Source organism: Nakaseomyces glabratus, chromosome J (genome assembly GCF_010111755.1).
Source record: "Nakaseomyces glabratus chromosome J, complete sequence".
NCBI classification, from domain to species: domain Eukaryota; kingdom Fungi; phylum Ascomycota; class Saccharomycetes; order Saccharomycetales; family Saccharomycetaceae; genus Nakaseomyces; species Nakaseomyces glabratus.
The window spans coordinates 40,240-60,328 of record NC_088960.1 but is presented as its reverse complement, the minus strand read 5'-3'; the positions used below and the strand labels follow the sequence as shown (position 1 = coordinate 60,328).

The 20,089-nt window shown below is 37.1% G+C and overlaps 8 protein-coding genes across 8 annotated transcripts; 3 read left to right on the top strand and 5 right to left on the bottom strand.

Annotated features, from left to right (window-relative positions):
• Window positions 1-1,050: 1,050 nt before the first annotated feature.
• Window positions 1,051-3,048, top strand: ERC1 (Erc1p; the record flags this gene model as incomplete). The annotated part of the gene is made up of 1 exon (XM_447733.1): window positions 1,051-3,048. The coding sequence occupies one exon, from the start codon at window positions 1,051-1,053 to the stop codon at window positions 3,046-3,048; it is 1,998 nt and encodes a 665-aa protein (XP_447733.1).
• A 404-nt stretch (window positions 3,049-3,452) lies between these two features.
• On the bottom strand, window positions 3,453-4,550 carry CIC1 (Cic1p; the record flags this gene model as incomplete). Its single annotated transcript, XM_447732.1, has 1 exon — window positions 3,453-4,550. One exon carries the CDS (start codon window positions 4,548-4,550, stop codon window positions 3,453-3,455), a length of 1,098 nt encoding a protein of 365 aa, XP_447732.1.
• A 2,135-nt stretch (window positions 4,551-6,685) lies between these two features.
• On the top strand, window positions 6,686-7,684 carry GVI51_J00341 (type I glyceraldehyde-3-phosphate dehydrogenase; the record flags this gene model as incomplete). Its single annotated transcript, XM_447731.1, has 1 exon — window positions 6,686-7,684. One exon carries the CDS (start codon window positions 6,686-6,688, stop codon window positions 7,682-7,684), a length of 999 nt encoding a protein of 332 aa, XP_447731.1.
• Window positions 7,685-8,751: 1,067 nt separating this feature from the next.
• On the bottom strand, window positions 8,752-9,210 carry COX6 (cytochrome c oxidase subunit VI; the record flags this gene model as incomplete). The annotated part of the gene is made up of 1 exon (XM_447730.1): window positions 8,752-9,210. The coding sequence occupies one exon, from the start codon at window positions 9,208-9,210 to the stop codon at window positions 8,752-8,754; it is 459 nt and encodes a 152-aa protein (XP_447730.1).
• A 1,750-nt stretch (window positions 9,211-10,960) lies between these two features.
• Window positions 10,961-12,586, bottom strand: SMF2 (divalent metal ion transporter SMF2; the record flags this gene model as incomplete). Its single annotated transcript, XM_447729.1, has 1 exon — window positions 10,961-12,586. The coding sequence occupies one exon, from the start codon at window positions 12,584-12,586 to the stop codon at window positions 10,961-10,963; it is 1,626 nt and encodes a 541-aa protein (XP_447729.1).
• Window positions 12,587-13,367: 781 nt separating this feature from the next.
• FSH1 (putative serine hydrolase) lies at window positions 13,368-14,093 on the bottom strand (the record flags this gene model as incomplete). Its single annotated transcript, XM_447728.1, has 1 exon — window positions 13,368-14,093. One exon carries the CDS (start codon window positions 14,091-14,093, stop codon window positions 13,368-13,370), a length of 726 nt encoding a protein of 241 aa, XP_447728.1.
• Window positions 14,094-14,731: 638 nt separating this feature from the next.
• On the bottom strand, window positions 14,732-16,228 carry YHK8 (Yhk8p; the record flags this gene model as incomplete). Its single annotated transcript, XM_447727.1, has 1 exon — window positions 14,732-16,228. The coding sequence occupies one exon, from the start codon at window positions 16,226-16,228 to the stop codon at window positions 14,732-14,734; it is 1,497 nt and encodes a 498-aa protein (XP_447727.1).
• Window positions 16,229-17,178: 950 nt separating this feature from the next.
• On the top strand, window positions 17,179-19,752 carry AAP1 (arginine/alanine aminopeptidase; the record flags this gene model as incomplete). Its single annotated transcript, XM_447726.1, has 1 exon — window positions 17,179-19,752. One exon carries the CDS (start codon window positions 17,179-17,181, stop codon window positions 19,750-19,752), a length of 2,574 nt encoding a protein of 857 aa, XP_447726.1.
• Between the last annotated feature and the right edge of the window lie 337 nt (window positions 19,753-20,089).

Here is a 20,089-nt window from a genome sequence, read left to right as displayed (position 1 = left end):
AACTTCTAAATTATACGATAATAATGGTTCCCAGGTTTATTTGAGTTGAGCTATATTGTTGCAATACATACGAGTAACCGAAAAGGTCCACTAGAGAGTGCTTCTAAGTTCAGCGGCAAATAGCTGCTTTCATGAGATTTAGTCACGTGCTTGTTTCGATATTTTTCAATGGTATTGAGTCATGTGACCAGGATAGATTGTTAAATACCAAGTGAAATATCTAGAGGTGCTGATGCTGGACCATACGCCGACCAATATGATGTGTGGAAGCTTTCGTTTTAACTTTTCTAGACCTAATAGGTATTTGCATCAAGTGCATGGCTTTTAAATCCATTTGCAACTCTAGTCGTATAGTCGGATTCAATGAGTTTGGCAAGCTTATCAGAGTTGCTATGGTTGCTAATGTGAGTATTTAACTGATTGCTAAATTATTAATAAGATTACGTGATAACGGTTACGGTGACTGCGATGTTAGCATTTTGAAAAAATGAATGAAAAATGCTATTCATCAATAACGTAGTAGTTAGAGAACTGATGAGAAACGCGGCTACTGTACTGAGTTTTGTAATTGGAGTGTGTTTAAATAGAGTGATGATAATGATATACAAGCTCCTTATGAAAGACTCAAAGGATGTACTATATGCTGGCAGTGTGGTGGACATTACACTAGCACATGAAATTTGACAACTGCCAGCAAATCTCCTTTCTTTTTCCATATGACCGTTTTCGGGTTGCAAAAAAATTCTGAAAAAATCATCCTTTTACTTGATTGCGAAGACTAAGCGTACTTGTAAACTCTTTTGAAAAAAATAGTACATCCTGCCATCGATTAGCACATAGAGAGAAACCCATTAGCGAAGAATAAAATCTGACAATTGACCGCAACTATAACATTTTAAAGTTCAATTAATCTGCATTATTGCATAAACCAAGTTATTGTTTTTTGTCCATAAAGTTTGCTCGGACCGTTGGATTAGTTGAAGGGTTCCGTATTCAAAACAGAACTCATCAATAGATAAGAAGACAGTGACTGAGTAGTTTTTGAGCAAAATGCCTAACCAATTCAAGTACACCACCGATGAGAGGCGATCGTCTGTCATTTACTCTACTAGTGTAGGCAAAGGTGGCTTGTATGTTCCACAAGACTATATTCCACCGGAGGCAACCGAGAGAGTAATTGATGAGGAGATGGAAAGAGGTGACAGTTCTGATGAACCGTTAACTTATCAAAGCTTAAGTGTAAATAGAAATTCAAATGCTGGTAGCAACAAGAGGAGGAGTGATGAGTATCAGTCCCTCATAGAAGCAAATAATGCGAGAACATTACAAAGGGAACATAATGCAAGGCAATCTATAACTAATGCTGATGGCTATGGAGCAATTAGTAACTATAGGAAAAATTCTATTAACAAAGAGTTGTTAGAAGAAGAACGTGATTTACTGATTGATAATCATCTTTTGGATACATCAAAATCAAGAAGGCATAGTCAAAGTGTAGGCATAAATGCTGCGCAAGATTTCTTTTTAGGGCAAGGCTATAATGAAAATACCAATAGTGTACATCCAGACTTATTTATAGAAGGAGAAGAGGAAGTTGAGGAGGAGGAGGAAGAAGAAGAAATAATAAACACATGGGAAGATGCAATAGAGTCGGGAAAAGAAATTAGTACTTCTTTTCATAGGGAGATACAGGTCATATCCGTTAATGCCTTTCCTCTTGTTTTTACATTCATCTTACAAAACTCATTGTCACTAGCATCAATATTTTCTGTATCGCATTTAGGAACGAAGGAATTAGGTGGTGTTACACTGGGATCCATGACCGCTAATATTACCTGTCTAGCTGCAATTCAAGGTCTCTGTACTTGTTTGGATACGCTATGTTCACAGGCTTATGGAGCACGGAACAATCATTTAGTCGGAGTTCTTGTCCAAAGATGTGCCATTATTACATGTTTGGCATTTTTGCCTGTTATGTATATATGGTTCTTCTGGTCGGACAGAATACTGGCATCTATGATTCCTGAAAAAGAGCTTTGCTCACTTGCTGCAAGTTATTTGAAAATAACAGCTATTGGAGTTCCGGGATTCATTTTCTTTGAATGTGGAAAGCGTTTCTTACAATGTCAAGGTATCTTTCATGCATCAACTATTGTGCTTGTTATATGTGCGCCGCTTAATGCAATTTTGAATTACATATTGGTATGGGATAAAAATATTGGTATAGGCTACCTTGGTGCACCAACCTCAGTAGCTATTAGTTATTGGGCCATGGCTCTGGGCCTTTTGGCTTATACAGTATTGACCAAGCATCCTGCGAATCCTATGAAGTGTTGGAATGGAGTTATCAAGCCTAATCAGCTATTCCGTAACTGGAAGAAGATGTTCAATCTTGCTTTGCCTGGTATTATCATGGTAGAGGCTGAGTTTCTCGGTTTTGAAATCCTAACAGTTTTTGCTTCAAGAATCGGTACCGCACCTTTGGGTGCTCAGTCTATTGTTGCTACAGTGGCTTCTTTGGCTTATCAAGTTCCATTTTCAATTTCCGTATCCACTAGCACAAGAGTAGCCAATTTCATCGGAGCATCTCTTTACAAGAGTTGTATTATTACTTGTAAAGTTTCTTTACTACTATCTTTTGCATGTTCTTCATTGAACATGTTAATTATATTTACATTTAAGAAGCAAATAGCAGGTTTGTTTTCGAGTGAAGAAGATGTCGTTTCTCTTGTGGTGTCAACTTTGCCTATTTTGGCTTTCATGCAGTTATTTGATGCGTTTAATGCTTCTACAGCGGGCTGTTTACGTGGTCAAGGACGCCAGAAAATCGGTGGATACATCAATCTGTTTGCATTCTATTGCATTGGTATTCCAATGGCATACTGTTTAGCATTTGTTTTTAATACAGGTGTTGGAGGACTATGGTATGGTATTACCTGTGCGTTAGTCATGATGAGTATTTGCCAAGGTTATGCCGTTTTCCACTGTGATTGGAAACAAATTATAGAGGCTGCCAAAGTTCGGAATTCTGAGAGCTGCAGGCCATAGCTTTCGATTTTCCGACAAAAATACAAGTCAATAAAGATATTTATGCATAATATAAGTAATAGATATAATCTGATGAGACAGCAATTATGTACTTACATCATATTCATTATATGCTTTTGTAATTTTGAATTTCTTATTGATATAGGGAAATGATATAATAATTATATGCTACCTTTCAAATTGGGCGTTTTAATTAACAAAACATAAAAAAAATAAACAAAAAATTTAATATATAAAATTATTGCTTACATAGTTGAATTTCTAGTTAACAATTACCATGAATATTCTTTCATGCATTATGCATTATTTATAATATACAGTTCTCGAGTATGCCATTATTTAATTTAGTCAGCAATTAAATTTCCATTATATGTTTAAAGAATCATTTTTTTGATCCGCATAATTTATTTCTTAGATTTTGGTGACTTCTTACCTTTTACTTGTTTAGAGTCATTCTTACCTTTCTTAACAGGAGTTTTTTCTTCAACTTCTGGTTCCTCTTCTCTGGCTCTCTTTGCCTTTGAGATTTGCTTTGAGAACATAGTCTCGTATTCCTCTGGGTTAGCAACCTCCATCAAAGCTCTGTCAAAGTTGGACAATTCTACATCAACCTCACCAATCTTAACGGTCTTAACGTCTTCAGCCTTTTCGTCATCTACGGTGTTCTCCTTTACCATCTCGTCAATGACATTGTCGTTACGGTATATAGGTAGGGATGGGGATGTTGTAGTCTTCAACATTATGTTTCTGATCTTTGCGTCTTTGATCAATGCGTCAGCCACAGATTCAATGTTGTCTATTATCTCTTCGTCAGTAAACCAGTTTACTCTTCCCAGATGGACATTAAGCATATTACCTCTTGGAGCCCTTACTGGCAGCTTATGCAAGTAGATCTTCTTGATTTGATTAGTTAGTGCGTTAAGAGAGAATTGGCCTTTCAAATTGCATCTGATTGGGATTGGAGTAGTTTCGACTTTGCTGTAGGCTTTACCACCTAAGAGTTTTGGCAAAGCGGTTACGACGCTGTCATCGGCAATCACCAGCGAGAATTGAGAGATGAAGGCGTTTCTGGCCTCGTAAGCCTTGTACGTAGTCTTCAAGTCCTTACCGCAGATAATCTCATCGATCTCAATACCGCTCTCGTTCAGCTGATCATACAGTTCATCCTGGGTGACTTTGGAGACATCAGAGTCCTTCAAGATCAGCAGCACTTTGAAATCCTTGATCTCAGTGGCACTAGCAGCCTTCCACTTGGCGTACAGAGAATGCTTCACATCTACAAGTTTCAGCTTGAAAGACTTCTTAGAGCCGGTGAAGGACTCCGCATTGGTGAAAAGCAGTTGCAAGTCGCCAAGACTCTCATCTTCCAACAGCTGGGTCTTCTCCCCTCCTTCTTGAGCTTCCAAGTACTTCTTCAAACTCCCCAAAGCACGTCCAATTCTCTCACGAGACAGACCTTCCTCCTTGTTCTTCACCTGCTTCTTAACTCCTTTCTTAGCCATTGCTTCCTACCTTTGTATATTTTCACTTCCTGATACCAAACTTCAAATTGTAAACCAAACCACACCCAAGTATACACTAACTACAACTTCTTTATAAGCTAACAAATTTTCAATGCTTTCAGGATGCGATGAGCTTCAATTCCCAAAGTCACAATCCTCCCCCACCATACCACAGAAACTCCCGCACCAAGCATTTCCAGCAAGACAAGGCGATGAGCTTCAAGTTAAATTTTTCAAATTTTTTTTTTCAGAAAAAAAAAAAGAAAATTTTTCCAGCTTCGTTGCCAGGGATATAACAATAGATCATGTGATGGAATATATTTTACCCGGATTCAAGATGTGCCGTTTAAAAATACATTATTTGTTCTCAGCTGGTCATGTGATATGAGTGTTACCCGGAGGCAATCATTTTTTCTTTCCGCAGAAAAATGATTGCCTTCGGGTAAACAAATTCCGCAATTTGCTGATGGAAAAGTAAGCACGCCTTTTTGCTCCCTTGACAAACTTAATTCGCATAAAGTCTTACAATATTATTTTATTAAGGAGTTCGAGCTGGACCCAGTATTATTTTTTGTTCTGAAACATTGCTAGTCAAAGACATACACCATGAACTATCAAGAAAATTTTACGTAGTTACTATTTTTATCTTTTACAAGATGTGGTATAATCATGACTAAAAAAAAATGCTTTTTTTTGACAATATTACTGTGAGAATTCACACCCCTTCAAAGTATAATATCGCCTCTGGCTTTCACGATTCTTATTTCATTCCTATGTCAATAATCTTTGTGGTTTTTTGATAGTCCGCATCCCTTGCATATTAAAGTTTTGAACGTATTGCTTACGTTGCCAACAGATCTAATTGGCTCTAGCATAATTGCCTCATAACTTATTTTTTCTCACAACAGTTAGTGCAAACACATAGGATTGGGACGCCCATTCCTTGAGAACCACTAAAAAGTAAGTATTATATGGGCAATGACTAGACTCTACTTGAAGGATGCCAATTATCACACTACACCAGTGCAGTGCCGAAAATTGTGTCACCTCACACCCATGCTCCTATCACTAGCCAACGAAGTGAACTATCAATTTTCTCCTTACATATTATCATCTCAACATCTCAATGAAATGACGTACACAATACCGTTAATTTGACCCATCTGTAATACTAATTCTTGAACAAAACCATTGTTCTGTTTCCTTTCTTTTTGGGTGTTTTTTGGCATTTACTAGGAGAATGGGCTTCCCTTACCTCTCATAATTTCATGTTTTTCCCTTAAAAAGGATCTCTTAATTATCGGAAGAGCTATCCTTTTTGATAATACCCAAGGAGCAGTGACCTATCTATTCCCAAATGTTATTACCCTCCCCCCATGAAGACTATTCTTTCTTTCATTTAGACACCTTAATAGTTAGCAGCAGCTTTCTCCAATCATTCAACAAACACCTTTTCTTTAGATCTTGCTTTTGTTATTACCCTTACTATTGTCTGGCTCTGCGCCATTCTTTCCACTAACAATACGGGTGCATGGCAATCATTTTATGAAAATATATACACATACATCTCATGATAAATTTCAGTTGTAGCCTCCCATCAAGAGTTAGTTAAACCACATGTATAGCTGTCTCTAGGAATAATGAAATGATAATGCAGGCCCGAGACTGTATTATTGTGTCTTTGGCACCTTAAAAAAAAGTGTCTTCCCTCCATAGTGTGCACCTACAAAAAATTTACATACATATCCCATAGTGCTAACAACTTCCTTAGATAAGACAAAACTCTATAGTGACCAAGAACAGTATTATCAAAATTCAATAACCTGCAATATGACAATTCCCAACAAAGAGACAATTATCAATTCTAGAATAACTCTTGTGCATTTTACACTCAACTGAAGAGGTATTAATCCCTCTCAAGAAGCAAACAGCATAATAGGATATGCCTCCCAGCTTCAAAATAATCATATAAATATGTGCCCTCTTTGCAAGTAACTGACATCAATTGTCCTTGAATTCATTCCATTTTAAACATTATCTATAAAGCTTGAAAAAACCACAGCTACAAGTATTAATTACTACAGGCTAAAGATACACAGAACACATACACATAACAAAACTTATTAACTTCAAAAATGGTCAGAGTTGCTATTAACGGTTTCGGTAGAATTGGTAGAATTGTTTTGAGAATTGCCATGAAGAGAGACGGTATTGATGTCGTTGCAATCAACGATCCATTCATTACCAACGATTATGCCGCTTACATGTTCAAGTATGATTCTACTCACGGTAGATACGACGGTGAAGTTACCCACGATGATAAGGACTTGATCATCGACGGTAAGGCTATCAAATGCTACCAAGAGAGAGACCCAGCTGATTTGCCATGGGGAGACAACGACATTGACATCGTTATCGAGGCTACTGGTGTCTTTACAGCCAAGGATTTGGCTGAAAAGCACATTACTGCTGGTGCAAAGAAGGTTGTTATCACTGGTCCATCTGCCACAGCCCCAATGTTTGTCAAGGGTGTGAATGATGACAAGTATACCTCCGATGTGACTGTTATCTCTAACGCGTCATGTACTACAAACTGTTTGGCTCCATTGGCTAAAGTTTTGCAGGACAACTTCGGTATTGAAGAGGCTTTAATGAGTACCGTCCACTCTCAAACAGCTACACAGAAGACTGTTGATGGTCCAAGCAAAAAGGACTGGAGGGGTGGTAGAACCGCTTCTGCTAACATTATCCCATCTTCTACAGGTGCCGCTAAGGCCGTAACTAAGGTTTTACCAGAACTTGAAGGAAAGTTGACTGGTATGGCTTTCAGAGTGCCAACTGTCGATGTTTCTGTCGTCGATCTAACTGTCAGATTTGCTAAGGATGTCACTTACGATGAAATTAAGGCAGCTATTAAGAAGGCCTCCGAAGGTGAAATGAAGGGTATTTTGGCTTACACTGAGGACGCTGTTGTTTCAACTGATTTCTTGGGTGACACCCACTCTTCTATTTTTGATGCCTCTGCTGGTATCCAGTTGTCTCCAAGATTCGTTAAATTGGTATCTTGGTATGACAACGAATACGGTTTCTCTGCCAGAGTCGTTGATATGGTCGAGTTAGTCTCCAAGGCTTAAAAATGGGTAGAATATCGATGAAAACAATTTTTAATTTTTTATCGTTCTTTATCTGTCAGACAACCAAGTTTACCGTAAACCAATTATAATTGATATCAGTTACAAATATTATTGAGTTTTTGATGAATTATAGTAGTTAAAGGTTCTAATAACATATGCCTTAAACTTCTCTAAGTATATAAATCTTTTAGAAAAATAAAATGACAATAGTCTCAAAAGTAATTATGCCTCTTCTTCAACATATGTGTACATCTTTATAATATGTCGCTTGAAAACTATAAAATTAACAAGTAATTCCAAAAAGGGCTTGGAAATTAATCGCTAATCAGAGTCGTCGACATCGATAAGTAATTGACGCCATTTTGAATCAGTCCAAATAGTTTTCATTGATAGAATATTAATTTCTAAATAGTAATAAAAATTGCGAAAGTTACACAGCATATGTAAATGTTAATTTTTCTAAAAGAGATCTAGATCAAGTAATAAATAATAGAATAAAACAAGTCATTGAACAATCATAGGATATCGTACATTATTGTTGGTGAAACCACCACTGCTTCAGAAAAAAGCAAACGAGCATCACTTTATTTTGCAGGCCCTTCAGGTATAAGCTCATTTCATTGAGAACCAATATGGATAAGAATGTTAAACCGTTATAATAGTGAAGAATAAAAATTAAAATAAAAATATTGCTTGGAATAATATCAAATATTGAACAGACTAATCATTCAAATGACTTGATAACAAGACTTAACAGTAATTCAATGACGAAAGGCTACCAGGATTACTATTTCTCTAATGACAATGAGGTTCTAATTTCTCAAATAATATAACAATTTCCCATGAATGACACTGATATTCTAAATCTTCTCAAATAATTTATTCTTGGATATGAATTGAAAACAAATAAGGATCCTTGGAAACCTTTTAGTAATAATAAATTAACTTTCCATTCTCTATTGAAGGAAAGATATTAAAAATGACATCGTTCTGAAGTTAGGTGATTATAGAATGTGATTTGTGACAAATAAGAGTGTTTTAAAACATACCTGCCCTTCACATCACATTTATTGGGATGAAGATGGGAATAGATCTTCCTTTAGAGGAACACCCAATTCTTCTCTAACTTCTTTTAGTTCATCCAAATAAGCCTTGTATTGGTCCTCATTTTCAACCTTGTACTTTAAAGCTTCAAATACTCTAACTGCAGTTGGCAAGTCATTGACTCTTCTAGCAGCTCTCAAAGCCTTCTCGATGACAGCTGGGGCTGGGACCAAGTCATAAGAGAAACAGTTGTTCAACACTCTTTGGACTTCAAACAAATCGTATGCTTCATCAAATTCCTTCTCATATCTAGCAGTGAACTCTTCAAATGTCTCCTCATCGTGGTGGTCGGAGTACTTTCTAATGGAGGTTATTTGCGGACTCCACGTAGCAACTCTCAATGAGAGTGGAGTAGCCCTAGTAGCTGATGTCAACAAAGTTCTCTTGAAGACTGGTGCTCTGAGTAGTGTTCTGGACAACATGTTTTGCTTTGGTTTTAGTTATAGTTTGATTTTTTTTTGACTTGGTTTTAATGGGAGCTTGTGAACTTTCTTAGGTTTACAAGTTTCCACTGTTTATTTTTTATTGTCAAGTTATTGAAATAGCACAGGATAAAGCTTTGTATTATCAGTGTTTGACGTATTTTCCAATATTTGAGTCTGGTCTTGTCTCTTTTTTTCAGTTGACTAACGGTGAATAACTTTTAAAAAAAAGAGCTCTTTGTTAATCAAGAAAGATTTTGTATTAAATTAGTGAAAGGAACTAAGTAAAGTGCTTTTATTTGCTCTCAAATAAATATCAAATGCAAGAAACTTAACTACAATGCTACAAATAAATAGAAAAACTTTTCGATTATAAGAGACCCAATGAGCTTTCAAAGAACAGGAAAAAAATGGTCAAAGGATGAAAGTAAGGATTGTGATTGGAACAAATTTCTTGTCAGATAAAATCCCATAGTACCATTTAGAAGGGGAGCAAGAAACAGAAAAAGGACAACGACAAAAGTCAAAATGTGTAGGAATTAGTTCGAAAGGCTTCCTCGAACAAAGATAGTGGGAAAAATTACTAAACCACTCTTTGTGGGAATCGTAATCATGGTTGCATTTACAATAGCCTACAAGCTGTACCGTACCGTACCTATCCCAATCCAGCAAGTGTCCTCCACCCCCACTCTAATCCACTGCATTCACATAGTATTTCTTACTGCCCCCCCCCCCCCCGGGGTGGAAAAGAGAAGGGAAGTCATTAATACTCAAATATTGTAGGTCAATCCTCTTTCAGTATGCAATCGTAGTTAGCAGTTTGAATCATTTCTTTACAAAGCTTTCTTAGCAATGTTGGTCCTTTTCGATAACTTCACAGGTTCAGAAAACAGAAACTTGAACAATTTAACGAAAATTTGAAGCAACAATCTGAGCTCCCGATTGGCCAGTTTCAAACCAGAACGGATATACCGCTTCTAAGAGTAGCTGAATTCAAGAAGCTTACAATACTCAAGCTACATTTCAAAGACTTCTCTGTCGTTACTACAAGGGCAAAAAAATAGGTTTTGTATTCCTATCCTGTTTCTCGAGGAATCACTTACTAATCTCTACAAACACCGATACAAAATCGTAGTTACACTAAGTAGTGTAGACCTTCGATGGAAACTGCAACTGGGCTAGTATACAACCATTGTTAACCTGTCAGCTACAGTTAATTGTACTGACACTCTATAATGCTATTTACATCCTATTGTGTTCTTTTTTTATTACATGCAGCCTTTGTATGTGGCCCAAAATTTGCTTGTCTGTGATTGGCTCGTTGCCCACTTTGGGTTTACCCGAATAAATACTCTGCGGTTTCCCTTGTATTATAACACATGACCGAACTTTCATTCTCCTGTCATAATTCCCCCATTACAATTATTTTATTAGATGTAAATAGTAATTCAAATGAACGCTTTTACAATTGTTAAAGTTAATAAATTGTGAAGCCTTGCCGTGCATTTTTTATTGTTAGGTGATGAAGGACAAACCTTTAAAGATAAAACCTCTTATTTGAGTTTACTGTCAATGCAAAAAATGAAGTATATTGAAATGGTGTGTGAGTGCTAATATAAAATGATATATATTAAATAACGGTAGATTATAAGAACTACCTCAATTAAGTTCAATTTATCAATTAGACTTACAATACTAATGAGCACATAAAAAAGATCAACTGAGAGGCTTTTCAAATAGACAACAAGGTTCACTTATCTAAGTTCTTTAGCATGTACAAGTTTAAGCCAGAAATGAGGAGCCAAACAGTAACTGCTAGGATATTCACAAACGTGCTATTGCTCATATCCTTATATTCGATATTTTGATCTTGATGTTGACTTTGATCTGTTTCAGTTTCAGTTTCCATATCCTGTAAGGGAATGACCTCTTCCTCATCTTCATCAAGACGTACTTTCCCGTATTTCTTCTTGTTTTGCTCGACATTGCCTGGTGTAGAAAAAATTGAAGTTGCAGGAAGTTTTCTATCAATCATTTCTATCCTCATGATGTTCTTATTACTAGTAAAATATAGTAGCGGTGCTGATACAAAAGGTAGTAAAACCGATAACACAACTTGCGAAGCATATAAAGAATTCGAAAGCCCACTACGCCCAGATACCATGACCAATATTAAACAAGGTGTTATAGCTACAGCTCTTGTCAACGACCTTCTCAAGGCAGGTGCTATGGTCCAATTTAAAAAACCCTCACTCACAATTTGACCACTTAAAGTACAAACAATACCCGCGCTTTGTCCCGAAAATAGCAGAGCCAACGCAAATATAGTACCTGCACTCTTGGATAAAGTATTAGACAACAACTCATAGATAGAAAATAAATCAGCAATATCAGCATCCTGGGGAGTCTCAAATAAAGTGGCACCACTAACAATAAGGATTGCGCAGTTCACAAAAAGAGCTATAGTAAATAAGGAAACTAGTAATTCTGCAACTGTGTAATGTAGTGTCTCTTGTACTGACTCAAGAGAAGGCTTATAATCCTGATGGTTATTATCAATATCGAGCTCATCTGGTGAGTAATAACCGTGCTTGATATCATAGTCTCTCAATCTTGGCTGAACCACCCCTGAACCCAGATACAAGGAATGAGGCATTGCAGTAGCACCTAAAATGGCTAAACTTAAATACAACCCATCACCCTCAATGACAGCTTTACTTGGTAAAAATCCCTTGAAAATATCCGAAGCTGGACCCAATTTGACATAAAAAAGCTCAATTGCAAAACAGATAACAGTACAAATAACCAAAAAGGAGACAAAGAGTTCAAAGTATCTTATAAGTTTTAGATCCCCATTGGGCTTGTACGCCATTAACACGATAAGAACATCAATAACGGTCAAAACAACTCCGATGGGTAGTGGAATCCCCAATAGAATATTCAGTGAGATCGCAGTTCCCACAACTTCTGCTAAATCTGTCGCAATGATTGCTATCTCAGCTAAAATATAAAGTGTTATGTTAAGTCCATATGGTAAATGCTTCTTACAATTTTGAGCCAAATCAAGTCCCGTAACTGCGCCTAATCTCGCGCATAAACATTGTAGAAATCCCGCCATGAGGTTAGAAACAAACATCGAAAACAGTAGCTTGTACTTGTGAGCAGAACCGGCTGCTACCGCTGTACTATAATTACCGGGATCCATATATGAGACTGATACCATGAGGCCAGGCCCAATAAATCGCGCATATTTCTTACCGATCCTAATTAGATTTTGCATCCTTGATGATGTAGCTATCATCGGTAGTTCCTCGCTCTCTTCTCGCAGAAACATCTGTGATAGAGAATTTCTTGAACTTTCTCGTGCTACTGGCATGTTGGCTTATCCTGTTTGGTGTGTCTTTTGATTATGCCACTTTTGAGTTTAATGTAATTTTGCAAATACTTCTACCGCCTCACAACTTGAAATCTTTAACTACTTATGATTACAATGATGCTCTATTCAATGTTTAGTAGCCAGGTTACTCACGTTAATAAAATGAAACTTCTTAACCTGAAAATCCCTCGAAATCTTGTCTATCTTGGTTAACTTTCAAATGCACAAAGAGCCGGAAAAATCTCTTGATCCCCTATCAACTACAGTGTAATAATGTCCTTAGTGAGTCTATACCGATAGTTACCATGTGTATATTAATCTAAGCTGCAATAACTCATAAGGTTCACGTTAATTGAATCCTAGTTGAGTTCACCGATGCCAATCCTACGCAACGGGAAATAGACACTCTTAAAATTTTCGTAAATTGCTACCAATATATACTTTAAAGGCAATAAACATAGAGCTGTTATGCATATCATGACATGCATAGGTTCCCAACGTTAGCTTTTTGTAAATCATATACGATAAGCAATCTCATAGTTTGTTGTGACACTGATTTTGTTTTTACTATATACCCTATTTAGAAGTATTTAGTCGGGCGTTGCCATAAGGTGTACTAACTTTAGATTGCGCATCGGACTTGGTGATTGAAAGAATTTGGCGAATATGCTGTCATCTTTAATTATATGAACGTGTATTTATCGGGTAGTCTATAAATGGGAAGTGCAATTCCCGTTAAACCATTTGGAAATCGGCATACAGGGGGCTATCATGCTAAAATCTATAAAGATGATGTAATTTGTTCAACAATTGGTCTGATAATGTCCTTTTTGTTTGGAACCATATGGCCACCTGGATGTTCAAATGCATGCAATTTTGTACCTTCCGCATCTTCTCCAAAAGATTCCTTGTACAAGTTGTATAGATACTTGGATCTCTCAGAAGGCACAGCCATATCGGAGGCACCATATACAAATAGCATTTTAGTTTGTGATTCAGGGTTTGGCTTGAATGATTCTCTGTACTTTTCTGTGATTCTCAATTGACCTGGATTTTCTGGATCTGGTTCAGTAAATGAATAACCAGAAATGACTAAACTGACTTTGAATTCTGGATGACTAGGTACCAGTTCAGAGATCTTGTTAGTGATGATAGTAGATAGAGCAGCACCTTGAGAAAATCCAACAATACCATCGTATGGCCCATTTTCCTTTATATGATTAGCAACGGTGTTAATAGCTTCAGTCAAGTCCAGTTCTTTGGAGATTTCACTGTGATAGAACCAAGCTCTGTTGACATCTGCCTCTAGAGTTGCAGCCCATTTTTCATCATCCATTTCAAATGGCAAATCTTTCTTCTCAAGCATAACTGGAGCATCGATATAATCGCACTGTATGTCAGCCTTCTTCAACAACTTTCTGATACCGGAAGACTTCTCTGAGAATACTTTACCATTTTGCAAAAACCCGTGTAGGAATAATAGTCTTGGAGCAGCGCTAGCGGTCATCTTTTCAATTTATGTGAGTGCAAATCGGTATGCGAAAAAAACTTATCGTTATTCTTTAAATTTATTGGAATATTAAAACTCAAAATTACAAGTGGACACAAGGACAGAAAGAAACTCAAATGACCTTAACCTCTTAAATATGAAGAAAAAAATACAATTGCGATGCTATAAACAATATCTTTGATGTCAAATATGGTTGCAACCATCTCGAAATCATCGAGTTAAACTACATAGAGTCCCTCAGAGGCAACCTACACGGAATATTCTAAGAGCTCCATTATGAGTTTTCTTTCTTTTCCATCAAAATTTTCAGGCATCGAGAGATTCAAAAGAAAATTACGTCATTTTGGATTACATACTTTAAATGTGCGATATTGAATTGAATAATATTGAACAAAGTGATTAGCCTGAATGTGTGTTTGCTTCTCTGAGTTACTACCCCCAGGTGAATATTGGAAAAATAAAGAAGACGCTAAGACGTCGATGATAAAGATATATTAATTATTAGTTTTAATGAAAAATGCAGCACATAAACTGTGCCAACTACGTAAATATATATATAACTATTATTAAATTTCAAAATGACTAAAAAAAGATCAAATGGTTCGTGCTGCTGTTATATTCAGGGATAAGGCAGATTAATCATCCCATGCATATGGCGATTTTGATCTCAAGTATGGTCCGTATCTGTCAAAAAGAAATGGCACTGGTATCATCAGAACTGTCACCATGGCAATAAGGAAACCGGCCCAGTTGACTCCCATACCTTTATACATTTGAAGTCCGAAAAGTGGGAACACACCACTCATGACACTTCTCACAAATGAGTTGCATGCCATGCCGGAAGCAGCGTACTTACGATAGGCATCAACAGTGTAGCCGAAGACACCAACGAAAACAAAGTAAACACCTACACCAAAGATGGCACTACCGATTTGGGGGCCAATCCAGTGAACATGTGAGTAACACGTCCAAGCAAATATCATTAATCCTATAGGTGTACAAAAAGCACCGTAGTATAAAGGCTCGAATCTCATTTCTGGAGTTCTCACACCACCGTTTCTTTCAACCTTGGCATCATATCTTTTCTGAAAGATATAACTTGTTGGTGAAGCTAAAAGCATACCCACCATTAGACCAATGTATGAACATCCAACTTCCATGACAGTGAAATGATAGAGTGTCTCAAAGACATATGGAAAAGCAACAAAGTAGAGGTAAACAATAGCCAAGACTAATCCTGTATAAAAACATAGTACACCCATCATTGGATCTCTCAACAGCAGACCGAATGGTCTCTTGGCAGATAAAACGACAGATTTAAAAATACTAGTTTCTTTTCTTGTAATTTCAAGTGGTGCGTAGTATCTATCATCACCAGTCTCTTCTCTTAACCGCTGTGCCTTCTTAATCAATAATACTGGAGCATAGGTTTCCGGTACAGATATAACAATAAGAGTCAAACATACACCTGATGCAATAAGCAATGTCACAAAAGTCCATTTATAGTTGGCATGATATAAAGCACCGCTAATAATTGGTCCCAGGGATGGACCCAAAAAGGCGGCAGTGGTGTAGATGGCCATTGGAATACCGATTTGTTTCTTACTGAAGATATCACTTATAGCACCACCTGCAACACTTAGAAAAACAGATCCAAAAAACCCTGAAAGGAATCTACCGAATAAGACACCTTCAATGGTTTTTGACCAGGTTGTCAGGCATTGCCATATTATACTTAAAAATAATGATGATACGAATGTTATACGTCTTCCGTATAGTTCACTAATTGGTGATAAAAATAGTGGTCCAAACCCAAGACCAAAGATATACAGGGTTATACCCAATGTACTGACTTCATGAGATATGTGGAAGTGTTTCATGATATTTGGCGACGCCAATGACCAACAAGAGGATATAATCGTTATCACTGTCGATGTCAGAGTAATTAGCGAAGATATGTAGTACTTCCTTACTAAAGGAAGATGTCTGGCAATGTTTTCAGGGTCTGGATCCCCATCCTCACTGAAACTAACTTCAAACTCTGTTTGCTCATTGGCAGACAATGCACTTTTACTTTCTGCGTCTATTTGATTGCACGAATCTGAGTCCTTCATCGATATAGATTCTGACATTTTCTATTGTTGCTGATTTTGGTTGTGTAATAGTGTAAGATATAGAAGTCGAGCAATCTGAAATTATGAAATAAGACCTTTGACACCAGTATTTATATATTTGCTGCTTAGCTCATCGCATTCGCGGAGTTAATCGAAGTTTTCAGTTTTCAGATTTTTTTTTTCAGAAAGCTTTCCATTGTTCAAGTATACACTTTTTTTAACTCCGGGATGTTGCTTATCTCCTGTATAATTCGATAAGCTCTTGGCTAGGAGGGGGGTAGAGTGTTCGAAACAACACATAGTGCCAAGTTCACATGGAATCAGAGAAGCACAATAACTTACACTGACAATGGGTAACTACGTCAATATTTTTCTGATAAAACAAATGACGGTGCCGGAGATAACAGCATACAGTACATAAAGGAACAAAGATCCACTCAAAGGTAAACAGTTGCCGGTGCAAACGAGGTTTAAAACGCAACAATATTACTAGTATAAGAGGTAGCCGCTGGCAAATATGCATTGGCATATGTGTATCAAAGGTACCAACAACACTATAGCGCTAGACAACTCCATTTTGCATCGATCAGTTCCTAAAACCTTAAAAGTTGTGCTTCAAAGGCAAAGCCAAGATTGGACTTCTAGAAGGTTTCCCAATTGGGAAATGTGTCAGATGCAACGAATGTTCTCTGCACCAACCGATTTTCAGGAAATTCCAGTCCAATTTATCCTTTGCAGCGCTGTTCTGGACCTTTTTTTTTTCTCTGCTTTGTTGACACATTTTTTTTTCATCAAACTTGAGTGGTTGAGTTGGAAATTTCCAGTTGATGCTCATCGAGTATTACAATTAGCAAAGAAGTTGGGTTATTTAAAGTTTTGCACAGTAGTAATAAAGTTGTGTCTTGGTAGTCCTGCTTTTAACCACTGAGGAATAATAGATTCGAAGAGACTTTAACAATATACTAGGAATGGATCGTGAAATTCTGCCTAGTAATGTCACTCCACTGCACTACGATTTAGTGCTGGAGCCATCTTTTGAAACTTTTAAGTTTGATGGTTCTGTAACCATTGACCTACAGGTCAATGATAGTACTGTGGACTCTATCAGTCTGAACACCCTTGAGATTGATATCAAGGCTGTGACACTGGATGGTTCCATCACTCCAAGTGAAATCAAGGTTGATGAAGCTGCCCAAGTCACCGAATTTGTCTTTGAGAAAGGTACCCTGTCTGAGAAGAAATCAGTCAAACTGGAGATCAAGTTCATTGGTATCCTGAATGATCAGATGGCAGGTTTCTACAGAGCCAAGTACGAGGACAAGCAGACTGGTGAGACCAAATATATGGCCACCACCCAGATGGAAGCAACTGATGCTAGAAGAGCTTTCCCTTGTTTTGACGAGCCAAACTTAAAATCAACCTTTGATGTGACTTTGATTTCTGACAAGCATTTGACTCAATTGTCCAATATGGATGTCAAATCTGAGACTATTGAGGGTGAAAAGAAGATTACAAAGTTTAACACAACTCCAAAGATGTCTACTTATCTGATTGCCTTCATTGTTGCAGAATTGAAGTATGTTGAAAGTAAAGAATTCCGTATTCCTGTGCGTATTTATTCTACTCCAGGTGATGAACATCTAGGTGAGTTTGCAGCTTCATTGACTGCTAGAACATTGAAATTTTTTGAATCCACATTTGATATTGAGTATCCTCTTCCAAAGATGGATATGGTTGCTGTTCATGAATTCTCAGCTGGTGCGATGGAAAACTGGGGTCTAGTGACTTACAGGGTCGTCGATTTACTACTTGATAAGGAGAACTCCACTCTGGACCGTATCCAAAGAGTTGCTGAAGTTATTCAACATGAATTGGCTCATCAATGGTTTGGTAACTTGGTTACCATGGATTGGTGGGAAGGTCTGTGGCTAAACGAAGGTTTTGCAACTTGGATGTCTTGGTACTCTTGTAACGAGTTTCAGCCACAATGGAACGTCTGGCAACAGTACGTTGCCGATAGTTTGCAACGTGCTTTATCACTTGATTCTTTGAGATCATCTCATCCAATTGAAGTACCTGTGAAGAACGCGGATGAAATCAATCAAATCTTTGATGCAATTTCGTACTCCAAGGGTTCTTCTCTGCTAAGAATGATTTCAAAATGGTTGGGTGAAGATATTTTCATTAAGGGTGTTGCTGAATATTTGAATAAGTTCAAGTATGGTAATGCTAAAACTGAAGATTTATGGGACTCTCTTTCAGAAGCTTCCGGGAAGGATGTCACCAAGGTTATGAATATTTGGACAAAACAGATTGGATACCCAATTGTTACTGTTAATGAAGAAGGCGAAAAGATCAGCTTCACGCAACACAGATTTTTGTCCACTGGCGATGTCAAGCCTGAAGAGGATGAAACTCTATATCCTGTATTCTTGGCAATTAAGACCAAGGATGGCATTGACAATAACATTAATCTAGATGAGAGAGAGAAGACTATTGAACTAAAGGACAATGAATTTTTTAAGATTAATGGTAATCAAGCTGGTGTTTATGTAACATGCTACAGTGATGAAAGATGGGCAAAATTAAGTAAGCAAGCCGAATTTTTGTCAGTCGAGGATAGAACAGGTCTTGTTGCTGACGTTAAGTCTTTGGCCTCCTCGGGCTACACTTCTACAACAAACTTTTTGAACTTGATTTCCAATTGGAGCAATGAAGAATCCTTTGTAGTTTGGACACAAATGATAAATAGTATTTCTGCTCTTGAGTCTGCTTGGGTTTTTGAAGATGAATCTATCAAGACTGGATTGAAGAACTACGTGACCAAATTGTCCATAGAGAAGGCTCATAAATTAGGTTGGGAATTCTCCAACGAAGACTCATATTCCACACAAAAACTAAAAGTCTTACTGTTTGATGTTGCATGTAGTAATGATGATGAAAAAGCTCAATCTGCAGCCATTGACATGTTTAATAAATATATCTCTGGTGATAAGAAGGCCATTCCTGCATTGATCAAACCATCCGTCTTTAATACTGTTGCAAGCAAAGGTGGTGAAGAAAGCTACCAGAAACTATACAATATCTATAAGAACCCAATGGCGACTGATGAAAAACTGGCTGCTTTGAGAGCCCTTGGTAAATTCAAAGAAGATAAATTGATTACCAAAACACTATCGTATCTATTAGATGGAACAGTCTTGAGTCAAGATTTCTATATTCCAATGCAAGGTTTGAGAACTCACAAGGAAGGTATATTGGCCATGTGGGAGTTTTTAAAACAAAACTGGACTGAAATTATTAAGAAACTACAGCCAGGTTCCCCTGTTCTTGGTGGTGTCTTAACTGTATCAGTATCATCTCTTGCATCTGTGGAAAAGATAGATGACGTGAAACAATTTTTCAGTGACAAACCAACAAAGGGTTTTGATCAAACCCTAGCTCAAGCGTTAGACACTGCTACTAGTAAATCAAAATGGGTTGCAAGAGATGGTGAGGTTGTTAGAAAGTATCTGGAAGATAATGGCTACTTTATCAACTAGACCTATTTTTTTACGCATAATAGTCCTCTTTGGATATGTAACATATCTTGACCACTTTAGTAATTATATATATATTATGTTTCTCTTCTTTATGAAGCTAATTAATGACTACCTCATTTCACTTGGCAGACAACGCTAAAAAGATGTGCTATAGTATGTTATAATTTTTACCTTTCCCATTCGAATGTTTATATTTCATCGTTGGTTATCGCATTTGGAGTTTTACATGACATTGAACAAAAATGAAAAAATTGACCAAATCATTAAAACACAGAAAGCACTAACAATTAATGAAGAAATTTAAAAAACATTTACAATAAACTAAAATTATACTATC